Source organism: Ovis aries, chromosome 14, assembly GCF_016772045.2.
Source record: "Ovis aries strain OAR_USU_Benz2616 breed Rambouillet chromosome 14, ARS-UI_Ramb_v3.0, whole genome shotgun sequence".
Classification (NCBI taxonomy): domain Eukaryota; kingdom Metazoa; phylum Chordata; class Mammalia; order Artiodactyla; family Bovidae; genus Ovis; species Ovis aries.
Window position 1 is genome coordinate 57,534,030 of NC_056067.1, and position 23,891 is coordinate 57,557,920.

General features: G+C 51.8%; 2 protein-coding genes and 1 long non-coding RNA gene across 9 annotated transcripts; 1 reads left to right on the forward strand and 2 right to left on the reverse strand.

Moving 5' to 3' along the window:
* Positions 1 to 650: 650 nt before the first annotated feature.
* C14H19orf84 (chromosome 14 C19orf84 homolog) lies at positions 651 to 9,346 on the reverse strand. Of its 2 annotated transcripts, none has more exons than XM_042231096.2 (2): positions 8,735 to 9,346; positions 651 to 1,816 (listed from the first exon to the last, which is right to left on the reverse strand). In XM_042231096.2, the coding sequence occupies exons 1-2, from the start codon at positions 8,845 to 8,847 to the stop codon at positions 1,312 to 1,314; spliced, it is 618 nt and encodes a 205-aa protein (XP_042087030.1). In that variant the 5' UTR covers positions 8,848 to 9,346; the 3' UTR covers positions 651 to 1,311. The 2 variants fall into 2 exon arrangements, with proteins under 2 accessions (XP_042087030.1, XP_042087031.1); XM_042231097.2 differs by lacking the exon at positions 8,735 to 9,346 and adding an exon at positions 2,494 to 5,295.
* A 102-nt stretch (positions 9,347 to 9,448) lies between these two features.
* Positions 9,449 to 16,959, reverse strand: SIGLEC10 (sialic acid binding Ig like lectin 10). Of its 6 annotated transcripts, XM_042231006.2 has the most exons (11): positions 16,671 to 16,959; positions 16,205 to 16,579; positions 15,761 to 16,045; positions 15,071 to 15,118; positions 14,714 to 14,977; positions 13,397 to 13,444; positions 13,011 to 13,268; positions 12,641 to 12,925; positions 12,016 to 12,109; positions 11,762 to 11,903; positions 9,449 to 10,379 (listed from the first exon to the last, which is right to left on the reverse strand). In XM_042231006.2, exons 1-11 carry the CDS (start codon positions 16,705 to 16,707, stop codon positions 10,119 to 10,121), a joined length of 2,097 nt encoding a protein of 698 aa, XP_042086940.1. In that variant the 5' UTR covers positions 16,708 to 16,959; the 3' UTR covers positions 9,449 to 10,118. The 6 variants fall into 6 exon arrangements, with proteins under 6 accessions (XP_042086940.1, XP_042086939.1, XP_027833264.1 ...); XM_042231005.2 differs by having other exon boundaries at positions 9,449 to 10,346; positions 14,714 to 15,118; XM_027977463.3 differs by having other exon boundaries at positions 14,714 to 15,118.
* Positions 16,960 to 18,441: 1,482 nt separating this feature from the next.
* On the forward strand, positions 18,442 to 20,120 carry LOC121816384 (uncharacterized). The gene is made up of 2 exons (XR_006055979.2): positions 18,442 to 19,264; positions 19,386 to 20,120. It is a non-coding gene; the product is annotated as an uncharacterized LOC121816384 (long non-coding RNA).
* The last annotated feature ends 3,771 nt before the right edge of the window (positions 20,121 to 23,891 follow it).

The window sequence follows — 23,891 nt, forward strand, 5'->3', positions numbered from 1 at the left end:
TCAGGTCCCAGTGGGAGCAAAGAACTGGGCACCTGGACCCCTGGCTCTGGGGGAGGAGAGCTTGAGGACCTAGACCTTTGTGTCCTCTGGGAGACCAAGACTGGGGGCCTAGACATCCCGGTCCTAAACTGGGAAGGGGCTGGACACTCCCTGCCCCTTGGGGCACCAACTCTCTGGGGGTAAGGAGAGGGCTGGGGCCTGGACCCCCAGATCCGAGGTAGCAGGGGGCTAGGCTAGGACCCCACCAAGTCCCGGGGAGAGAAAGCAGTCCCGGCCGCCTACGTTTGGGGGGAGGGGGCCACGCCTGGTCCCTACCTGAGCAGCAGATTTTGCCCTGAGCCCTCCGTCTGCCTCGGCCACTCTGAGCAGACTGAGCCCGGCCAGGTCACTGGCCTCTCGGCTCCCTGGGTCCCGTCAAATCCCTTAAGCCTCCCCACACAATGGCCCCGCAGCCCAGCAGCTTCCAGCGGGCAGAGGCCCCCAGGTGGAATTCGCTGAGGCAGGAATCCAGGCCCTGCCTCTCCGCAGCCCCTGGCCCCACTGGCCTCTCTCCGTGACCCTCCCAGCCACCCTGGCAGCCTTTCACCGGCCTGGCTCCCAGCACCCACGGGGTTAGCCCGAGCTGCGTAAGCACACACAGACACAAGATATAGGGACACTCAGCCATTTATTGTGTAAGCCAGTCCCCTTACCCCAAGCTGCAGTTGCCTGGATATGTTGGGACAACAGGGTTTTCTGCAAGTGGGGTCACAGGGCATGTCACCTGGGGGCTTGGGACAGGAAGGGGGTTGAGGATGAAGCGGGGCCGGCTGGGGTGGAGGACACGGCTGCACTGGGGGCTGGAGCTTCAGTGAAATGAAGGATGACGGCTAGGCCGGCCTTTAGAAAGAAGGGGATGAGGGAGCTGGGAACGAGCCTATGAGGGTGGGTCAGGGCAGAGATGGGAGCAGAAAAGGGGATGAATGGCTGGGGCCATGGGGTGGGGCTGGCAGGAATGGCTTTGGGGTTAGGAAGGGGACTGGAGATGTCCCTGGGCGTTGGGAGAGAAGCACAGGTTGGCACTGTAGTTAGGGATGCTGTCAGAGATGGGAAGGAGCTTGGGTTTGGGCATGAGGTTCAGGGTTGTTTCCCTGGCTTGGGATCCGAAGTCAGGAGCCCCTCCTGAGGCTGTGGTTTTCAGGGAAGAGGGATGGGAGTGTGATGTTCCCTGGGTATCTCTGGCAGGGCTGGGGTCACCCCGGGCTCCAAGAAAACTCTCCTGGTGACCTCCACGGCTCCCTCCAGAATCTGGGGTGCGGGATCCTCAGGGTCTTAGTACTCGGCCTCCCAGTCCTCAGCAGGTGGCGGCTCCACGGGTGGCTCCGGACCCTGGGTGTCCTTCCCATCCTGGGCAGGCGGTGCTGGTGATGACGGCATCATCGGCGGGGTCTTGGGGCCAGCCCCACGGCCCCTGGCCCAGCCCTTCTCTGCCTGTTGAGCCCTCCCAAGTCCCCATCTCCGGTGGCCCCGGTCTGGCCTGCGCAGGACGTCCCAGCCCCCACGTCCCTTGGGTGGCCTCTTGGCAATGCCCGGCGGGGTGCAGCACGCCTGAGGGACACAGGGGCAGGAGGGCAAGGACTGCTGAAGTGAGTAGGCTCCCATCAGGGCGCTGTGCAGGAGGTAGGAGAGGGCATCCAGGCGGACGGGGACAGTCACAGAGGCCAGGCTCTTGGGGAGCCCCAGGTGGGCTGGATCTGGGGTACCCAGGAAAGAAGTGGGCAGAACTGGGAAAGATGGAGGCGGCCACGACCCAGTCCCGGGGGACGGCAGATTGTTCCTAGAACGACAAGAGGACAGGTCAGGCAGGGGATGTCCCCAGTCTACACATGCTTTTCCTTTCCGCAGCCTCGCTGCTTCCTGCCTTCTCCCAGGCTTTCATTTCTCACCCTCAGGACCGTTTGCCTCTGATTTCTGGCCCCTTACTTTCTCTCTTTTTCTGTTCCTTCCTGTCTCTCTTTACAGACAGGCAGACAGCTCAGCTGGAGCTTCAGCGTCCCACCGAGCCTGGTTCCCATTCGAGGCTGCCCTCCTCACCCCTGTGTCTGGGCGAATCATTTCCCCCTTCCGAACCTTAAGTTTTCACACTAAGAGAGAGCTTCTGGTGGTATCAAAGGTGCCTCTGAAAGGGCTGGGTTTGGGAAGTGTTCAGTGCCTGGGGTCAATTATTATTATTATTTCCTCAGACAATTATTAGTATCTTCAATTCTCCTGGTTCCCGCTAGAAACTTCTCTTCCATTAATATCTGCTTCTAGCTCTCTCCCTATTTCTCAGTATCTCGCTCAGCTCTGTCGCTAAGATCCTCAAAGATTCTGTTTCTATGTGATGATACCAGAGGCTTTCCCCGCCCCACCCCCGCTACCCTCTCTGGATCTGCTCAACTCTCTCTCCGATTTTCTCTGTCCCTCCTCATTCTGGGTCACTGTCCTTCCCGCGGGGAGTCTCGTGTCTCTCACCCCTCAGGCTCAGTCTCTTCCTTTTGCTGTTCCATCTTTAAGGGGGTGTTTCAAGTCTTTTCTAGCACCTTCGCCTCGATTTCTCCATCGCTCAGAGAGAGGGGAAGGGTCTGGGAGAAGGTGGGCGGGACTTTGTTGGGAAGGGGCGTGGCTTGCGGGGCGTGCGGGGGACGGGGCGTGACTTCAGGGGCGCGGCTTGCGAGGTGCGCCGGAGCGGGTCACGTGGGTCGTGCTGAGCGGCGCGGAAGCGTGCGAGGGTTGGGTTCTACACGTGTCTCAGGTAGCAGCTCCCACCTCCCCGAGATCAGAGACTGCGGCCCCGAGCCCACTCCTCCCTCAGACCTAGAAGTGCAGGCCCCCAGCCTCTTCCTTCCTCAGGTCTAGAAGACTCTAGCCTCCTCTATCTTCATCTGTATTCCTGGAGGGAGTCGGGGTGGGGCCAGTGGTGTTCTCTAGGACTAAAGGGGCATTAAAAGGAATCTGAACATTGGATGCTCCCGGGGCGGAGGGGTTAGTAGCTGGGCTGCGAATCTTCAAGGCTGGATTTCATTCTAAGCTCTGTCTCTGACTTATTTTGTGAGCGTAAACCTTTCCAGTCGCTGTTTTTTGAGAAACAGGGTTAATATTACCTTCTAGGATCTCGTGAGGTTTAAAGGCTATATTGCATGTATAAAGTAGTCAACATGCGATCTGGACTAAAATTCATCTCAACCAATGAGGGTTTCTTATTGTTATTGCTGATGACCATGGTAGTATTTTATTGAGAAGCAATGGGATGCTTGTATCTATTTATCTAAGAAATATTATCCAGTGCCTGCAATACTCTGGGCACCACGTTGGGCGCCCGACAAAATAGATGCACACTTATGAAACTTACAGGCAAGGTGAGCAACACGCAAGGCACAGATAGTACATTTCCTACATGAAAGACGGCTTTGAAAGTGTAAAGACAGGACAAGGGATACAAAGGCACAGGGGATTATTTTAGTTAAGATAGTTAGAGAAGACTACTTGTGGGATGGAACCAGCCAACCGGGGAGCTGAGTATTCCTGGTAGAGAGACCAGCAGGTGCAAAGGTCCTTCAGGGTGAAACAAACATAGTGTTTGAGGGACTGGGAAGCAATAAGCTAGGAGATGAACAGGTCTATTTTTAAAAAAATATTTTTTAAAATTTTGGAATACCTTCACATTTACAGAAAAGTTACAAAGATAACTTTGTAACTCACCCTGCTTCCATTCTTGTTATTTCCTTACCTGGTCGTGGAACATTTGTTACAGCTAAGAAATCAGCATAGCTCTTTTAAAAAATATTTATTTTAGTTATTTATTAGACTGCGCTGGGTCTTAGGGATCTAGTTCCCTGACCAGGGATGGAACCAGGGTCCCCTACATTGGGAATTGAGTCCTAGCCACAGGACCACAAGGGAAGTTCCCTTATATGACTCTTAACTAAAACTCCAGACTTGGATTTCCCCAGTTTTCACACGAATATCTCTTTTCTTCTGTTCCAGAATCCAGTGCAAGGTCTCACTGAATCATCATATCTCAGTCGCCTCTGATTTGCAGCCATGTTTTCCCCAACTTTGACAGCTTGGAGGACTACTAGTCAGTTTTTTCCTTTTAATAAAACAGAAAGTGAAAGTGAAGTCGCTTAGTTGTGTCCAGCTCTTTGCGACCCCATGGACTGTAGCCTACCACACTCCTCTGTCCGTGGGATTTTCCAGGCAAGAGTACTGGAGTGGGTTGCCATTTCCTTCTCCAGAGGATCTTCCCAATCCAGGGATTGAACCTGGGTCTCCTGCATTGTAGGTAGACACTTTACTGTCCGAGCTGCTACCAGGGAAGTAATAACACAGAGGTCTATTTTAATTAATAATTCCAACTTATTAGTCCTCATTTCACAGAGGTTCAAACTGGGCCTCAGAGAGGCTAAGTAAGTTACTTAAGGTCACAGATCAGGTGAATAGCACAACTGGGACTTGAACCCTACATCCAGAGTCTGCTTTCAATGGAGACACAAGTAGAAGCTAGATTGTATAATACCTTATAGGCTGCATTGAAGACTATGGAATTTTTAAAATTTTAATTCTGGAACATTGAGATGACTTTGAACGTTTGCAGGCAGAGGTGTGACATAATTTATGTTTTAAGAAGAGCTCTTTGCCTGCAGTTTGGGGAATGGATTGTGGTGGGGCATAAGACTGGAAGCAGGAAGCCTAGGGAGAATGCTGTCATCCTATAGGCAAGGGTGGTGACCACCCCAAGGAAGGTGCGGTTAATGGGAATGGGAAGATGTGAGTGTATTTACAATGTATTTTGGAAGGAGAACCATCAGGATTTGCTGTAGGGCTGCTGGAGGTGAGGAATGGGGAATCAAGGATGATGCAAAGTTTTCAACCTGAGTGACGCCTTTCAATATGAATTTTCTTATAAAAGCTCAGAACATCCCGCTTTAAGGAGGATGAGAAATTGGAGAGTAACTCACTTTCCAAGTTCTCTTGAGCTAACTCTGCACCATGCTGGGGACTCAGAGTAGATGCAGAACCAATAGCTGCTCTTCAAGGGCTTTCGAGGTTTGAGGGGGTGAAATCCATGGTAGCATTCTGGGGTGATTGGGACACTGGGAGGGACAGGACAATGAGAGCTGGAAGTGGGTTAAATGTAGCTTGGAGGCCAAGAGGTGGAGGGTCAAGTCCGGGTCCAGGAGAACAGTTGCTCTCCTGCTAGAGGCTGGAGAAGAAGGTAGCGGAGGGTTTTTTGTTTGCTTGTTTTTACAGGAGGGGCCTTTGGGCTAGGTCTAGGATGAGTGGACGTAGAAAAAATGGTGCGAGCAAAGGCCAGGTGGCTGGAATCGAAAAGATTTTATCAAGAAAGCTGGCTTTTCTGGCAGCTATGATTAGCATTCAGGTCTCATTAATCCGGTTACAGTCTATCCCAAAGAAGAAGCTTTTGTTGAACAGGGCTTCGAAATGACGGTTTGAATCCTCACTCTGCTTCTTACTAGCTCTTGCCCTAGAACAGGCTAAGTCTGTTTTTCCGAAACATAAAACTCAGTCCCAGCGTAACAGCACTGCTTCTGGTTTTGTTCCGTAACAGGTCCTCCTATTTCTGCGATCAGGGTCTGACCTTGTCACTTACCAAGTCAGTCAGTTCATTCCCTCAGTCGTTTCCAACTCTTCTCGACCCCATGGACCACAGCACGCCAGGCCTCCCTGTCCATCACCAACTCCTGGAGTTTACTCAAACTCATGTCCATTGAGTCCGTGATACCATCCAACCACCTCATCCTCTGTCATCCACTTCTCCTCCTGCCTTCAATCTTTTCCAGCATCAGGGTCTTTTCAAATGAGTCAACTCTTCACATCAGGTGGCCAAAGTATTGGAGCTTCAACATCAGTCCTTCCAATGACTATTCAGGACTAATTTCCTTTAGGATTGACTGGTTGGATCTCCTTGCAGTCCAAGGGACTCTCAAGAGTCTTTTCCAACACCATAGTTCAAAAGCATCAATTCTTCAGCGTTGAGCTTTCTTTATAGTCCAACTTTCACATCCATACATGACTACTGGAAAAACCATAGCCTTGACTAGACGGACCTTTGTTGGCAAAGTAATGTCTCTGCTTTTTAATATGCTGTCTATGTTAGTCATATGGAGAAGGCAATGGCAACCCACTCCAGTACTCTTGGCTGGAAAATCCCATGGACAGAAGAGCCTGGTAGGCTGCAAGTCCATTGGGTCGCTAGGAGTCAGACACGACTGAGCGACTTCACTTTCACCTTTTACTTTTATGCACTGGAGGAGGAAATGGCAACCCACTTCAGTATTCTTGCCTGGAGAATCCCAGGGACGGGGAAGCCTGGTGGGCTGCCGTCTAGGGTTGCACAGAGCTGGACACGACTGAAGCAACTTAGCAGCAGCAGCATGTTGGTCATAACTTTTCTACCAAGGAGTAGGCGTCTTTTAATTTTATGGCTGCAATCACCATCTGCAGTGATTTTGGAGCCCAAGAAAATAAAGTCTACCACTGTTTCCACTGTTTCTCCATCTATTTGCCATGAAGTGATGGGACCAGATGCCATGATCTTAGTTTTCTGAATGTTGAGCTTTAAGCCAACTTTTTCACTCTCTTCTTTCACTTTCATCAAGAGGCTCTTTAGTTCTTCACTTTCTGCCATAAGGGTGGTGTCATCCGCATATCTGAGGTTATTGATAGTTCTCCGGGCAATCTTACCAAGTATCTGGCCCTTTAAGGCCCTCCCCCCGGAGCTAGGAGAGCGGAGGCTGGCTTTTGAGTCCTTTAAGGAAATATGCTTCGCCCAGCTTCCAAAATTGACAGGCAAGTTCTGAAAAGTGACCAATCAACTCCTGCATCGGGTGGGAAGGACGTTTCCGATTTGTTGGGGGAAAGGGCAGTCATCGGCCTGAGCTCCGCCCACTCCTTGTTACGCACGACAGCGCGAGGCGCCATCCTCAGCTCTGATTGGCGGGTGAACTCGCATTGCTTCCGGGCCCCCTCCGTCCTGCTGTCAGATCCAGGTGGGGCTCGGAAGCAGTGCGAGGCTAGCATCCCAGAAAGGTTCAGTTCAGTTCAGTCGCTCAGTCGTGTCCGACTCTTTGCGACCCCATGAATCGCAGCACGCCAGGCCTCCCTGTCCATCACCAATTCCCGGAGTTCACTCAGACTCACGTCCATCTAGTCCGTGATGCCATCCAGCCATCTCACCCTCTGTCGTCCCCTTCTCCTCCTGCCCCCAATCCCTCCCAGCGTCAGAGTCTTTTCCAATGAGTCAACTCTTCGCATGAGGTGGCCAAAGTACTGGAGTTTCAGCTTTAGCATCATTCCTTCCAAAGAAATCCCAGGGCTGATCTCCTTCAGAATGGACTGGTTGGATCTCCTTGCAGTCCAAGGGACCCTCAAGAGTCTTCTCCAACACCACAGTTCAAAAGCATCAGTTCTTCGGCGCTCAGCCTTCTTCACAGTCCAACTCTCACATCCATACATGACTACTGGAAAAACCATAGCCTTGACTAGGGACCTTAGTTGGCAAAGCACCCTCATTCTTTGATTGGCTACGTTTCTGAGCACAAGTCTCTCTCTCGCCCTCTGATTGACTGTTTCCTTTCAGAGCCTGGGCTGTAACTGAAGGTTTTGCCCTGGTCTTATAGCGGTGTCCCTTGTCTGCTTCTCGGCGCGGTGGCAGCCTAGACCAGAAGATGCTGAGCGAAGCTAGAAAGGGAGAGGGGTCCCCAGGCTGAGGGAAGTCTTGGTCCTCTAGGGAAGCTCATTGGACTCTCCTGATGGCTTAAGTGGGTTAGGAATCCACTTGCCAACACAGGAGCCATGGATTCAATCCCTGGCTCCAGAAGATCCCCTGGAGGAGAAAATGGCAACTCACTCCAGTATTCTTGCCTGAAAAATTCCGTGGACAGTGGAGCCTGGCGGGCTAGTGCTTGGGGTCGCAAAGAGTCGGACAGGATTGAGCAACTAAGGACAGGACTGAGCAACTAAGCACGCAGCCAGTCTTAGGACGAATCTCTTCCTTCCACTGCCCCCTACAGGCCTCCGACTGTCAAAGTCCCAAGATTCCATCTTCAGAGCCTTCCTAGACCACAGGACTCAAGGATTCCCTTAAATTCCTTCCGTCTCCCTCCCTGCAGGGCACCTTCTCTCCCTTGAGCCTTACCCACTCGTTCAACGCCTCCAACTTAGGAGCCCTTCCGGTCTTGGGGTTTTCCACTATCCTCAGAAATGGTCGGGATGCTTTGGCAAGGGGTTACTGGAGTGAGACTGAGTTTAAGGGGTCAGATTTGTGGGCTGAAGTCTGTGCTGGAATGAGTGCCCCTGGGTTTACGTGGCTCTCATGATTGCTTTTTTTTCCCCTTAAGATTTTTAAATATTGTTCTTTTGAAAAATTATTTGGCTGTGCTGAGTCTTAGTTGTGGTGTTTGGGATCTTTGGTGCAGCATGTGGGTCTAGTTCTCTGACCAGGGATGGAACCTAGGCCCCTTGCACTGGGAGGGTGGAGGCTTAGCCACTGGACCACCAGATAAATCTCCATGATTGCTTTTTAGATCGCTTGGTAGTCAGGGTTTGCTAGAAAAGTCCGCTAAAGCGGCAGTGGGAGTCTGGAGGTGAAGGGCCCCAGAAAGGGAGATCACTGAGATACTTGCATTAAATCATTTAAATTCTCACAATCTTTTAAAAAGTACTCAAAATATTTTGCATTTGTATTATTTACCTTCTTTCAAGTACAGTAAAATTCACTCGTTTTGGTGTGCAGTTCCGAGTTTTGACAGATGTATAGAGCAGTGTAACTGTCACTGCTAACAAGATCCAGCGTGTTTTTATCATTCCTCCACATTCTCTTGTGCTGCCTCTTTGTCATAATAACCTTTTTTAAAAAAGTTTTCATCAGTTATCTATTGAAAACTCACTAAAAACTTAACACTAGAATCATACTATATGTTGGAGGAGTTTATTTTATATAGGTTATAATCATGCTTACTTGAAGGGCTATATGAACTTGACCTTATAGATGTCATATAAAAGTTTAGTTACTCCAAGTCCTCTTATTGTCTTTAGAAAGTCTTTTTTTATTTTATTCAAATATAGTTCATTTACAATGTTGTGTTTAATTTCTGCTGTACAACAGTGACTCATACGTATATGTATTCTTTTTCATAACTTTTCCATATATATATATATAACTGAATCACTGTGATCTACACTTGAAACACAACATTGTAAACCAACTATACTGTAATTTAAAAAAAAAATTTGTTTAAAGGTGCCTACCATTCCAAAAGAAGAAGCAGAAGAACCAGGAAAGCAACTAAACAACAACAAACTTTTCCTAATTGAAGGCTAGCTTTCTTAGGCTTAGCAAGGCAACAACTCCATTCTTCCTGAAATCAGTCATAGGCAATACAGAAAAAAAAAAAATGGGCATGACTGCGCTTCAATAAAGCTTTATTTAGGAACACTGAAATTTGAATCTCAAGTTATTTCCATGCATCATAAAACATCCTTCTTTTGATTTTTTTTTTTTTAACCCCTGAACCATTTAAAATGTAAAAAACACTCTCGGCTCACAGGTGCCATCAAAGCCGACAGCGGCCCAGACTTGACCCGTGAGGTTGTCTCGGCAACCTCACAAACAGGCGTGCTTCATCCTGTCTAAAGCCTCCCCCCCCCCAAACCGTTGAGAAACTGAGACTGTGAGTAATCAGCTGGGGCGGGGCCTGGGCTTCTCCGAGAAAAATCTTTTCCTTGCTCAGAAGAGTGTATTTGGAGAAGTAAGGGCAGGAGAAGGGGGCAACAGAGGATGAGATGATTGGATGGCATCACCGACTCAATGGACATGAGTCCGAGAAAACTCCAGGAGATGGTGAAGGACAAGGAAGCCTGGAGGGCTACAGTCCATGGGGTCACAAAGAGTCTGATACGACTGAGCTACTGAACAACTCTGGAGACATTCATCAAGCTGCTCCAGGGTCTGGGATGGGATGACCCATCCTCAGAGGATTAAAAAGAGAGAGAGAGACAGACCACACTGTGTTCTCGTCCCAATTGCTCTGCCTCTCTCCCTGGCCTGCATCTGAGTCCTCCGGCCCAGCCGACCCTCAGTGGAACTGGATTTCAGCGTACTCTGGGTGCGTGCCCTCAGGTCTCTGGGTCTCCCATGGTCTGAGGCCTGGGAAGTTGAGGACAGCGTAATGGAGCTCCTCTTGGTTGTTCTCTGCTTCTGAGGCTTGTGGGGATGACTTGGGTCCTGGACAGTTGTGGGAGACGAGATGGAGCTCCTTTTGGTTCTTTCTGGCTTCCGGGGAGTGACCATCTGGAGGAGGAGGCTGGGAAGGACTGCTTGGTTTGGCTTTCTGTTTCTGAGCATAAGGGGGGTAAAGAAAAAACCAACCATCCTGCCTTCCTTCATTCAACAAATACTTGAGCACCTGCCCAGTGCCAGGTACTAATTAAGGAACTGGGGTTACATCAGGCAGTGAAACAATGACTCTGCCCTCCCTGAGCTCACCTCTTGTCTCGGGACAGGAACAAACTATAAACAGAAGTCTGTTGTTTAAGCCTCCAGCCTGTGCTCTTTGCTATGGCTGCCCTAGTGAACTGACTAATGCAGGTAGGTTGGTGTGAGGACCACCACAAAACACTGAAGCGCTCCATCATCACATCCATCTCCCTCCCATATCCATAACCTCCCTTCTCATCTCCTCCCATCCTGGACCCCTCACAACTACTAACCTGTCCTCTATCTCTACAGTCGTAACACCCCGTGTAGGTGACCATTTGAAATTGGCCTTTTTTTTTTTTTCTTGGTCCCTAAGCTCTATCCAACCGAGGTGGGGAGAAGTGGTTTGGATGGATTTGGGAAGAAATGTGCTGATGGATTGATTGTGGGAGGATAAAAAAGAGAAGAGCAAGAAGTGACTTTAAGGATGGAGGCTTGAGCAATTGGGCCAATGTGGGCTCTTTGCTGAGATGCAGAGGGTGGAGGAGAAGGGATTTAAGTGGTACTTAGTCACAGGTTTGATTCTGGATAGGCAAAGTCTGAGATGACTGTTGGACATCCGAATAGAGACGCAGCTTAGAGAGTTGGCTGTGAGTCTAGAGTTGAGGAATGAGTCTGGGAAATGTGAATTTTGGAGTCATCAGCATCTACATGTTCACTCCTGAAAATATCCAGCATTTAAACCAACACTTATTATTAGGTGCCTGGTACTCAATGTTTTATGGGTAGAAAATGAGCCTATCAAATACCCAGAATGAGCCTACATGGTCTGTACTACTATTATCCCCTTTTTACAGTTAAATCGAGGCACAGAGAAGTTAAGTGACTCATCCCAGAACACACAGCATGGAAAGCAGAAAGGAACCCCAACAGCCTGACTTCAAAGCCCTGCCCTTATTCATCACTAGGACATACGGACCCTCAGTGATATTAATCATTGTGGCATCATTAATTATACTTTGTCATGCCGTTGGTAGTGGTGATAGTGAAATAGTTATTGCCATCTATCAAGCAATAACATGTGTTGTAATCCTCAAACCGGCTCTCAAGGAGGAAGCAACAGAGGCTCAGCAGGAAGGAAGGATATGGTCAAGGTCTCCTAGAAGTTATGTGTCAGAATCAGGGTTTGAATCCAACACCCGGGCCTTTTCCACTGTGAGGAAAATCGGGGACGGGGCTGGAGAGGAGCGCATATGGGAGTCAGAGAAGGGGAACAAGAGGCAGCGGCTTGGGAGCACTCACCAGGGGGCCGGCCTTAGGGATCACGTTGATGTAATCCAGGATCGTGCTCCTGCGTGAGAACCTGGACCGCGGAGCCTCTCCGGGGGCCGGGGCCGGGGCCGGGACCTCTCCCTGGGTCCATTTCTTCCTCAGAGTCCTCACTCTGAGGAAACAGCCCACTGCCTCCTTGGTGTGCGCCCGGGTCCCGCCCCCTTTGCCAGGGTGCCCCAGATTTCACGCCCCATCCCTCGCTGCCCGCCTCGCTCCTAACTCACAAGATCAGGATGAAGCAGAGGAAGAGGAGAGTGGTGACGCCAATCCCTAGAGAGATTCCGCTGGAGAAGGCCCCGGAGGCGAGTCCCTTCTCATCTGCACGGAAACGGTCAGCCGTCTCTGAGCCCGTCCCATTCACGTGGGTCCTCACGTCCGCCCGCCCGCGCCGACTGAGCGTCTAGGCGCTCAGTCTTCCGGCTCCCATGCCAGAGGTTTTCCCCTGCAGCCCCTTCCCATCGACTTCTTGGAAATTCCACTACACCTCAAGCCCAGATATCAGGCTTTCTGATTTAAACTTCCCCTCTGCATCCCAAGGGGCTTCCTTGGTGGCTCAGACGGTAAAGAATCCGTCTGCAATGCGGGAGACCTGGGTTCGATCTCTGGGTGGGGAAGATCCCCTGGAGAAGGAAATGGCAACCTACTCCAGTATTCATGCCTGGAGAATCCCATGGACAGAGGAGCCTGGTGGGCTATACATTCCATGGGGCTGCAAAGAGTCGGACAGGACTGAGGGGCTAACGCGCCGGCGTGTCCCCGCCCTCCCCCAGCTCCTGATCCAACCGCAAGGCCCAGCCCCGGTCCCTTTCAACCCCCCGCCTCCACGGGGGCGTCCAGTTGACCCCTGACCTGGCAGTAGCAGGACAGACCCGCTCTGGGCCCCGTGGCCGTTCAGGGCCTCGCAGCTGAGTCTGAGGCCGGAGCTGAGCCCCTCGCGGAGGCTCAGCGAACTGTTGGCCCAGGGCCCCGCAGAGCTGGAGTCGACCTCAAAGGAGGCGTTGCTGAGCTCCCCCTCCAGCAGGCCCTCCCCGAGCCGCCAGCGCAGGGAGGGGGCCGGCCGGGCTCGGGAGGAGCAGCTGCAGCGCAGACCCTCGTCCTCCTGGGAGCAGGAGGGGCCTAGCAGTTGCGGGGGGGCTGTGGGGAGAGATGGGAGGGATCAGGGGCGCCCCTCCCCTCTCTGGAACCCCGGCCTCCTGTCCCCAGGGGACCCCACACTCACAGACCACGGAGAGACTCAGGGAGATATTTTGGGAGCCTAGCAGGTTCTGAGCCCGGCAGGTGAACTCCCCTTCCTGCTCTGTTTGTATCTGAGGCAGCTCCAGGACCCCGGGATCTGAGGGCTGGGAGGGGCTCACAGTCCGTCCCTGTCGGGCCCAGCTCAACCGGGCGGGGGGGTTGCTGTGAGCGACACAGAGGAGACGCAGGCTTTGGCCCTCGAGGACCTGAAGAGATGCGCCACTCTCCAAGTTTTCCAGGGCTAGGGAGAGAAGAGGCAGGATGGATGAAGAGAGGAGGGCACAGGAACCCTTCTGCCTGTTGATATGCCAGACGTCCATGCAGCAGTATGGCACCCAGAAGCCTGGCTCCTCTGATGCCCTTCCTTACCTGTGCGGTTTGCTTTCGAGACCATCACTTTCAGGTTCTCTGGGGCATCTGAAACAGAAACGGGGGCCTTGGCTGTAAACAGGCAGGGGTTTCCTTCTGGGGCAAGTGAATGTCCCCAGGGATGAAGGGCTCAGAGGGGGAGGAGGGTTAAATCACCCTCTGAGTGATTCTCTGAAGAGGAACCCATGCTATGTAATAGAAATAGGTCTTTGGTCTTCGTCCCTACTCCACAAACAGAGCTTCTGAAACTCCTGGATTTCCTGAATGGTAAGCATGATAAAGGTGCCTTGTTAAATAACAAACCCCTTTCCACCATCCCTGAGTATACCATTATTGAAGCGACTTTTGGAAGTGCCCAAGGCTGAGGGCTTGTTGCGGGGTGGGGGTGGCGGGGACCGGCCATGTGGTTTGAGGGTTGAAACTTCCAGTCCCACCCCCTGACCTCTGAGGAAGGGAAAGAAAGGAGACTGGAGATTGAGTTTAATCACTAATGGCTGATTTAATCAAAGTGACTATGTACCAGGGGCTTCCCAGGTGACTCAGTGGTACAGAATCTGTCTGCTAATGCAGGAGACCCAAGTTCAATCCCTGGGTGGGGAAGATCCCCTGGAGAAGGAAGTGGCAACTCACCCTAGTATTCTTGCCTGGGAAATCCGAGGGACAGAGGAGCCTGGAGGGCTACAGTCCAGGGGGTCGCAAATGTAACGAAGCCTCCATAACCACCTCCCCAAATGGGGTGAACAGATGGAAATTTGGGGAACGTGGTGCCCAGGAAGAGGGCATGGAGGGTAGGTGCCCCTTCCCCATACCTTGCCCTAAGCATCGCTTCCATCTGGCTGTTCCTGAGTTAGTCTGTTATAATAAACCAGTAATCTAGTGAGCAAACTATTTCTCTGAGCAGCTCAAGCAAATTCATGGAACCCAAGGAGGAGATCATGGGAATCCCCAATTACTGGTGGGTCAGAAGCACAAATGACACTCTGGACTTGTCGTTGGCAGCTGAGGTGGGGGCGGGGCCAGTTTGGTGGGCCCCATCCCTTAACCTTCGGGGATCTGACTGATGCTCTCTCCGGGTAGACAGGATCAGAACCGAGCTGAGCTGTAAGACAGCCTGCTGATGTGGGAGAATTGCTTGGTGGTGTGGGGAGAATCCCACCCCCTCCACTAGCCCCCCACCCGGCTCCTCCGATCAGAGCTGGAAGCAGAATCTTAAGTTGGCCTGGGGTTCCAGGTCCCCATGGAGCCCTGGGACTCTACCCCCAGCCCCCCTGCCTCCTCCCTGGCCCCCCAACCCAGGCCCCTGCTGGTCATACTCACAGTGCACTGAGAGGTCCAGGCTGCGGCTCAGGAAGCCAAGCCTGTTCTCAGCCCGGCAGGTATAGCGACCCGCATCCTCGGCTTTCACCCTGGGCAGCGCCAGCTCCAGAGCTGTGGAGCCCAAGGGGTGGGACCAAGAGAGGACTCTGTCCTGCAGGGTCCAGCTCAGTGTGGCCAGCGGCAAACTGTCCGCGGTACAGAGCAGCCGCAGGGACTGGCCTTTCTGGACTTCCAGGTGTGGGCTCTCTCCCCCGGGCTCCAGAGCTGCAGAGAGAGAAAGAGAGACAGCAAGAGAAGGACCGCCGGGGGAAACGCCACTCCCCCCGCCCTCCTGCACCCCCAAGTGGCCCTCAGTACCTGGCTCATCCGTGTGGGAGACGCTGATAACCAGGTCTTTGGGGGCATCTGTTAACAGGATTGGGAGTTGGCTTTGGGGAAAGTGAAAGTCGCTCAGTCGTGTCCAACTCTTTGCGATCCCACGGACTGTATAGTCCGCGGAAATCTCCAGGCCACAATACTGGAGTGGGTAGCCTTTCCCTTCTCTGGAGAATCTTCCCAACCCAGGGATCAAACCCAGGACTCTCGTATCGCAGGCGGATTCTATCCCAGCTGAACCACAAGGGAAGCCCAGGAATACTGGCGTGGGTAGCCTATCCCTTCTCCAGCGGGTCCTCCGGACCCAGGAATCCAACCGGGGTCTCCTGCATTGCAGGTGGGTTCTTTACCAGCCGAGCTATCAGGGAAGCCCGGCTTTGGGGAGGAATGATACATTCCCCACCGCCAGAGAACACCCCATCAGGGAAAAGAAAGCGTGACAGTCCCCCGGGAAGACAGGCGATGCATGAGTGCCCAAGATGCGCTTGCGGACAGAGGACCACATGGCAGCCGCGTTCCCTTCCTAGGGCCGAGCCCAGCATCGCGAGACTCCGCGCCTTCCTGCCCCGCGGGCTGCCGAGAGCTATCGGTCATCGGTCACCGCCCGGCCGCCTCTCCACCTCCCCATCCCCCGAGCCTGGAGCGCACCGTCCTTCCCGCCCTCAGACTCACAGGCCACGCTAAGTCGGACGGTGTTCTCCGCGCTCACACCCTCTCCGAAGAAGTCCACTCTGCAGGTGAGCTCAGTGTTGTGGTCCTGGGGTCTGGGTGTGAAGGTGAGCTCTGAGAAGTAGGAAGTTCTCGGGCTGGCCTTGTGGGGGGAGACGGTGTTCCCGATCCAAGAGAGAGTAGGGACTGGACATTCGTCAAAGATCCAGTTAAACGCACAGAAGAGCGTCACCTGGTGCCCGGGCTGCAAGACCTCAGGGACGTAGATCTCCGGCTTCAGTGTCAGGGCTGGGATGGACCGAGAGAGGGTGGGATGCTAGCCCCGGATTGGGGGGTACCCTTGGGAAGTCACGTATGGTCTGTTCTCTACAGCCCCTCCCCAGTATGAGAAGGTGGGGGAGAGGTCCCCCCCACCGCGCCCCCTTCCAGTTCGAGCCAGTTCCATACCTGTCACCTCCAGATAGAACTTGTATTCCATGAAATTATATTTCACATAATCGCCTCTCTCGAACCGGAAGAAGTACAGTGCGCTGTCCTCCAGGTGTGCCTCTCTGATGAGCAAGGAGCAGCTCTGATTGGGATCGCCAAGGAGCTGGAATCGGCCCTGGGTGTCTGTGTCCACGTCCTGACCTGGCTTGTTGGTGGCCACTGGCAGACTAGGCTTGGGGGTCTTGTCTCTGAACCAGAAGCCGTAAGCTGGGGTGGTGGGACTCCATCCTCTGGAGGGGTAGAAGACAGAGCAGGGCACGACCACACACAGGCCTTCTTGCACCATCACAAACTCCTGCACCTGCAGCTTGAATGAGTCCAGAGCCTGAGACCCTATGAGGGAGACAGAGGTTCAAGCTGCAAGCCCAGCCCAGACCACCCCCCCCAGCCCCCGGGCCCCTCCTGGCCACCCCCTTCCACTCACCGCCCCACAGCATGGCCAAGAACAGTGGCAGGAACATCTCAGGCACTTGGACCTTCCTGGGACACACTCATTCCCCAGACGCTTCGACGGGCAGTGGGTAAGGGCAGAAGGCGGAAGCTGAGCCCTAGGGGACTGATGCATGAAATGCGCTTCTGGTGCACAGACCCACACGACTCTTTTTCCTTTTCTGGACTCTCCCCACCGCCACCTGGCACCCACTTGAATTCACTCTGGGGAGCTCACCTGGTGTCTGGGCTCCCTGAGCTGGTCGCCTTTCCCAGTCATCTCTGGGGGAGGGGCTGGAGGGCATGTGTCTAACCTTGGGGCCTGGCTTTGGGTGGGTGGAGGCTGGGGGCTCTCCCACTGGACCCTGAGTCGTTACGGAAGCAGAAGTGAAAGTCCCCACTAAGCCCTTCCAGGGGCCCCTGGTGACTGCAGTGGATTTCTGGGGCAGAAGATGGTGGTGGTGCAGGGCTGGTCTTGCCAGATAAAAGGCAGGATGCCCAGTTAAAATTGGCTTTCAGATTAATAATATATTTTTTTTTAGTATAAGTATGTCTTAGAAGTATAAGCATGAGATATTCATGCGTGCGTGCTCAGTCGCTTCAGTCGTGCCTGACTCTTTGTGACCCTATGGACTGTGGCCCACCAGGCTCCTCCATCCGTGAGATTTCCCAGGCAAGAACACTGGAGTGGGTTGCCATGCCCTCCTCCAGAGGATCTTCCTGACCCAGGGATCAAACCCCGAGACTCTTATGTCTCCTGCATTGCAGGCAGATTCTTTATTGCTGAGCTACCGGGAAAGCCCATGTATGAGATATGCTTCTACTAAAATTATTCACTGTTTAGATCTGAAATTCACCTTTAACTGAGCACTTTGCATTTTTCTTGGCTACATCTGGCAATCCCAGGCTGCTCTCTGTCCCTACCCCTTCACCCTCCCTGATGGGCTCACTGGAGCCTGTCTCCCAAGATCTCTGTCTGCTTCCCAATCTCCCCTTCTGTCCCACAGTTGGATGACATACATTTGTAACACCTGCTGTGAAAAAAACTCAGGATCCCTGACGGCTCAGTGGTAAAGAATCTGCCTGCAAGGCAGGAGACTCAGGTTCAATCCCTGTGTTGGGAAGATCCCCTGGAAAAGGAAACTGCAACCCACTCCAGTATTCTTACCTGGAGAATTCCCTGGACAGAGGAGCCTGGAGGGCTATAGCCCATGGGACAACAAAAGTCAAATTTGACTTAGAGACTAAACCACCACCCCAGCCAGGGTGATGCCGATGGTGGCATCTCTGGCAGTGTAAGAGGCATGGGAGCTGTGCAGTGAGTCAGTGTAACTGCCCCAGATCTTGACTATTGTTCCCTTCACCTTGAAATTGATTCTCTGTTTTGGTCACATAGAAATGCCAAGTTTGCCCTCTTGACCTCCACTCCCTGGGACCTTGTATGTGGCAAGTGTCCTGCTGTGAATGGGGGAGGGGAAGACACATAGGTAAATCAGACAGTGTCTGGCCTCGGGGGATCCCAGCTTGGTAAAGAGCCTTAGAAACGGAAAAGAGCTGAAGTGTTCATAAATGCCCCGCCCACACACTGAGACAGATGTCCCCGCCTGGCCCTGGGGAAAGGGTGTTCACTTCCTCCTGGCGGAGTCAGGAGGGGCTTCCTGGAGGGAGTGACATGTAGCTATCCCTGTCTTTGGATCTGCTGTGTTAATCTGCCGTCATAAAACCACACAGAATGAGTGGCTTAAACAAGAGAGATGTACTTCCTCACTGTTCTGGAGGCTGCAAGTTCAAGGTCAAGGTGTCAGTAGGGTTGATTTCTCCCAAGGTCTCTTTCCTTGACTTGGAGACGGCCGTCTTCTCTCCGAGTCTTCAGCTGGTCTGGCTTGTGTGTGTGTGTCCTTCATAAGGACAGCAGTCATATTGGACTGGGACTCTACCCTGTGACCTCATTTCAACTGAATTAGTTCTTTAAAGATTCTATCTCCAATTGTATATTCTGAGACACTGGGGGTTAAGGCGTCAACAAATGAACTTGGAGGCCGAGGGAGCGCAATTCAGCTCATAACATCCACCCTCCTCTTCATCTCCTTCCAGGTCCCCACTGCCCATCCTGAGCTTTCTCTCGGGGATGCCCTTGCGTCCAGGGACAAAGGCAGAAGGGCCTCCCAGAGGGTGGAGTGAAAAGGAGAGAAGAAGCCTGGATCCTGCTGGGGGCTTGCCCTGAAGGAGCCGAGAACTGAAGTTCCCCACCTTCAAAGCTTAGATCCAGTCTTGCCCCCGCCTTGGAGCATCTCCATGCCTCTCTGAGGCTAACAGGAGCAGGAACCGGGAGGGTGGCAACATCTCAGGCCTTCCGTGGCTTTCTCCGCATTCTTCCATGCTGCTCCGTCAGCCCAAAAAGGGAGAGAGAGAGGACCCTCTGCTACCCTGGGGCCAAAAGGATACCAACCTGTGGCTACCCTGTTCCTCTGAACCAACCCAGAGGTCTCCCATTCTCCTGTCAATGAACATGAGCCACTGCGGGGTTAGATATGCCTTCGAACCTCAGCGCTGATCCCTGAGATGTGGAGGTGAGGCCTCCTGTACCAGGTGAGGTCATCTGGGCAGCTTTACATCCATAGCCAGGTGGGCAGAGGCAGGTGGAAACTGAGAGGGGCCCAGAGGACCCTTCAGTGACCCTGCTTGCGGACCAATCCATCCCCTTCCGCAGGCAGCTGCCAAGAGGTTCCTGGAGGCGGTCCTGAGACCATCAGCTCCCCTCCTCCGCTTTCCTGGAAACGCTGAGGGTCCACTCTTCTCATCACAGGAAAAGTATTTCCAGTCACAGGACCTGCCCTTTCTTTCCTGCCCATCCTCCTTTTCCTGGTCCCATCTTGCCTCCATCCTCATGTCACTCAAACTCTTCCTGTCAAGATCGCCGAAGACCTCAAACGCTTAAAAGCCCTAGGTAAATTATGTTCTCATCTCACTTGGATGCTGCCCACCCAGCAGCATTTGATGTGCTCGGTCGGCCCCTGCCCACCTGCTTCTTGAAGCGCTGGTTCAGTCTGGCCTCTGAAGGCACCTGCCGGAGCTGGGCTGCAGAAGACACCATTGTTGCTGTATTGGTTGCTCAGTCGTGTCTCCCTCTTTGTGACCCTGTGGACTGTATGCCCCTCTGTCCATGGAATTCTCCTGGCAAGAATACTGGAGTGGGGCACCATTCCCTTCTCCAGGGGGATCTTCCCGACCCTGGGATCGAGCCCAGGTCCATACTTTCCTGGTTTTCCTCCAACCTTTCTAGACACTCTTCCTCATCTTTCATAGTTCTGCCTCTTCCCCTGACTCCTAAATCTTAGAATGCATCAGGATCGCTCTCCCAAGATGTCCCATTTCCTCCATGACCTTAGAAACCTTTGCTGTGTGTGATATTGTGACTTGCAGTAAATACATATTTTGGTCTTTGTTCATGTTTCCTGGCCCACAGTTCCCCAAACCCTTGGAATTTCCTGAGTGAGAAGAGCAATAGGAGCATCTTTTGTTAAAAAAATTTTTTTTTGATCTCTTGTCCTCAATTTCTGAAAACACTTTGGAGCTAGAAATGGGTGTCTTGTTATTCTTAACAAACCCCTTTCCACCACACCAGAGTTTTTGTTAATGGGGTGACTTTTGGAAAACACAAACAGATGAGGGCTGGTTGGCAGGGGGAATGAACCCTGTGACTAGAAGGTTAGAATTTTGCGTTCAATCTCTGACCTCCCAGGAGGGGAGAGGAGCTAGAAATTGAATCAGTCCCCATGGCCACTTATCTAATCAACTGTGCCTATGGAATAAAGCCTCCAGTAAAAAAAAAAAAAAAAAGTATGGGGTTCAGAAGGTTTTCAGGTCAGGGAATATGTGAAGACTTGGGAAGAGTGGTACTTGTCCCCAAACAGAAGGCATGGAAGCCCTGAGCCCTCTCCCCATACGTTTTTCCCTGTGCACCTTTTCCATCTGACTATTCTGAGTTACATGTCCTTTTAAAATAAGCCAGTAACCTCAGCAATAGCCTGCTTCTCTGAGCTCTTCTGCTTTACAGGGGTCCAAAGGTCATGGTTTCTGGTACCAATATCTGCCCATATCCTAGCATCACCCTGATGTCTTTGCCTCAGCCCCATGTACAATCTATCTTCATGACCCATCAGTTCAACTTTAAAAAAATAATAATTTTGTTTATTTTCGGCTGCACTGGGTCTTTGTTGCTGCATGGGCTTTTCTCTAGCTGCGGTGAGCGGGGGCTACTCTCTAGTTGCAATGTGCGGGCTTCTCAGTGCAGCTGCTTCTCTAGATGCAGAGCATGGGCTCTCGGGCACCCAGGCTTCAGCAGTTGTGGCTCCCGGCTCTAGAGCACGGGCTCAATAGTTTGGTGCTCAGTCTTAGTTGCTTCAAGGCATGTGGGATCTTCCCAGACCAGGGATCGAACCTGTGTCTCCTGTGATGCCAAGTGAATTCTTTACCACTGAGCCACCAGGGAAGCCCTCAACTTTTTAAATATTAAAAAAAAAAATGTGCTCACTTATCCCCATCCCCACTTTCACTCGTTACCCTAGTCTAATGGGAACACAATGGACAACACAACTGACATTTTGAGTCAGATAGTCCTTGGTGAGTAGAAGCTGCGCTACACGTTGTGTAGAGTATTGAGGAGCATTCCTGGCCTCTCTACTCACTGCTCTTTACTCCCCTCCTTCCCATCCCAGGTTCGACAATAAAAACGTCTCCGGGCATTGTCACCTGTCGACAAAATTACCCTTGATTGAGAATGACTGTTTAGGTCCTAGTCACGTTACCACTCATCTGTTTGACGAAAATCTATCAATGATTCTCCTTGCTTCCTTTTTTTAAAAAAATGATTGACATATAGTTGAATTACAACGTGTTAATTTCTGCTGTGCGGCAAAGTGAGTCCATTGTACGCATATGTGCATTCTTTTTCCGTTATGGTTTATCACTGGATACTGACTGTGGTTCTCTGCTTCCATTGTTTTTGCTCCTTCCCTAATGCCATTTCAACACAGCAGCCAGAGTTACTGTTAAAATATAGATAAGGTCAAGTCACCCTCTTACTCAAACATTTCAATGGCATTTCACTCTATTTGAGAAAAATCTAAATGAATCACCTCAACTCACCGAACTTGACCAGGTGTAACCCCCAATGAACACTGCAAACTCATTTTGAATCCACTTCACTTTATTTCCCGCATTCTCTCCAATGATACCTACCTCCTCCGTTTCTCACATTTACCAAATTTGTTTCTGCCTCAAGAACATGATGCTAGCTGTCCGCTCTTCCAGGAATGCTCTTCTTGTGGCTGGCACCCTTTTTCACCGTTTTCAACTCAGAGGCCCTCTCTTCTGAAATGTTTTCCCTGAAGTTACAATGAAGGTGCCCCAACATTTCCCCACCTGTACACTTTTTTCCCCCCAACTCGCATATTTCTGGTGATTCCTTGGACCTCCTCTGAGCTTTCCACCTCTCCTCCGTGTGACCAGAGCACCTCCCCACTCTTCTTTGCAATTGCCTTCTCATCCAAGCCACCCTTCCCCCACCCTTGGCCATACAGCAGATGAGGGGTTACCCGAGTCTGCAGGAACCTTTTTTCAGTCATCCTTGTATCTGTCTTCTCTGCCTAAGAATGTTCAGATTGTCTCTGAGCCTATTCCTTACGAACAAACAAACAAACAAAAAACACTCTGCAAGCTTCTGGTTTCCTTCTGGAATTCAACAGATGTTGAGCACCTGCTGTCTGCCTCTGAGGTCACAAGGGCAAAGACAGATACTGAGGGGAAGTGAGAGAGGGGTGGGTGGATAGGTATGGGGTTGGGGAGGTTAAGGAGGAAGAAGAGAGGTCAGTAGGTATGCGTGTGTCCGTGTAGGTAGGTGGGTAGGCAGCTTAAGATTCTGTCCTAGGAAGGATGCTGGGTGAGGGTTTGAGGACTGGACTCAGGATGGATGAATGAAACGGATGTAGGGAAGCATTCCAGGGGTGAATGGAGAATCCGAGTCAGGCTATATTTGAGTCCCTGGGGGTGCTGAGGACCCTTGGTTGGGGGAAAGGGGCTATCTTAGACACCCGCTATGTGATCAGTTGCATCCAACTCTTTGTGGCTCCATGGACTGTAGTCCACCAGGCTCCTCTGCCCATGGAATTTCCAGACAAGAATACTGAAGCGGGTTGCCATTTCCTCCTCCAGGGGATCTTCCGTACCTAGGGATCGAACTAGCGTCTCTGGCATCTCCTGCATGGACAGGCAGATTGTTTACCTACTGCACCACCTGGGAAGCTGTTGTGCTTAGTCATGCAGTCGTTTTCGACTCTTTGCGACCCCGTGGACTGTAGCCTGCCAGGCTTCTCTGTTCATGTGGGATTCTCCAGGCAAGAATACTGGACTGGGTTGCCATGCCCTCCTCTAGGGGATCCTCCCAACCGAGGGATCAAACCGAGGTCTCCCGCACTGCGGGCGGATTCTTTAGTCTGAGCCACCAGAGAAGCCCACCTGCGAAGCTAGACACCCCCTAGCTGGCATCTTGGTGTCATTCAGATACACCTGTCTCTGTCAGTTCCCACCCACAGCGCTTGTACTGCAGTTCATAACGCTGTCCCCAGAGGGCGCTCCACTTCCCCCGGCGCAGACTGACCCCTGTGCCCCAGTCACCACGATCTGTGCTGTCCAGAGTCCTGAAGAACTGCAGCTCCCTCAGGAATGTTTCCCAGGTTCTGGACACATTTGCAAATGACGCTTGCCCAACAAGGGTGCATTCATACTCACTGAACCTAGGAACAAGGAGTCTGCTCCTCTCACTGAACCTCAGTACAGCCAAGTCTCTGCTGGAGGGAGCATATCAAAGCAAGCACTTAGTTACCACAACCACCTCACTGCCCTCACCCTTCCTGAAATTTAAAAAACCTCAATATCTACCCCACACACACTTTCACAGTGTCATTCTCAAATGACTTCCACCGAGACACATCAAACCTGTGATGTCTACACCAGAAAATGTTCCTGTGGCGTTTCAGTCTGTTCCTGCTGCTGTATTAGACATACCAAAAGCAAGATCTGAAATCATGAAACTCTTAGAAGAAAATATAGGCAGTAGTCTCTTTGACATTGGTCTTAAAGACATCATTTTGTCTCCTCAAGAAAGAGAAACAAAAGCAAAAATAAATCAATGAAACTCTAAGAAACTAAAAAGCTT

Excerpts from the sequence above, each read along its gene's own strand:
- SIGLEC10 (XM_027977463.3), bottom strand. The coding sequence starts at position 16,707 with ATGTTCCTGCCACTGTTCTTGGCCATGCTGTGGGGCG. Across the intron at positions 13,269-13,396 it reads CTCGAAAGCAAACCGCACAG|CCCTGGAAAACTTGGAGAGT; the intron begins GTAAGGAAGGGC and ends TTCTCTCCCTAG. Across the intron at positions 10,380-11,761 it reads TCCCTAAGGCCGGCCCCCTG|AAACAGAAAGCCAAACCAAG; the intron begins GTGAGTGCTCCC and ends CCTTATGCTCAG.
- C14H19orf84 (XM_042231096.2), bottom strand. The coding sequence starts at position 8,847 with ATGATAAAAACACGCTGGATCTTGTTAGCAGTGACAGTTACACTGCTC. Across the intron at positions 1,817-8,734 it reads TTTACTGTACTTGAAAGAAG|GAACAATCTGCCGTCCCCCG; the intron begins GTAAATAATACA and ends TTGTCGTTCTAG.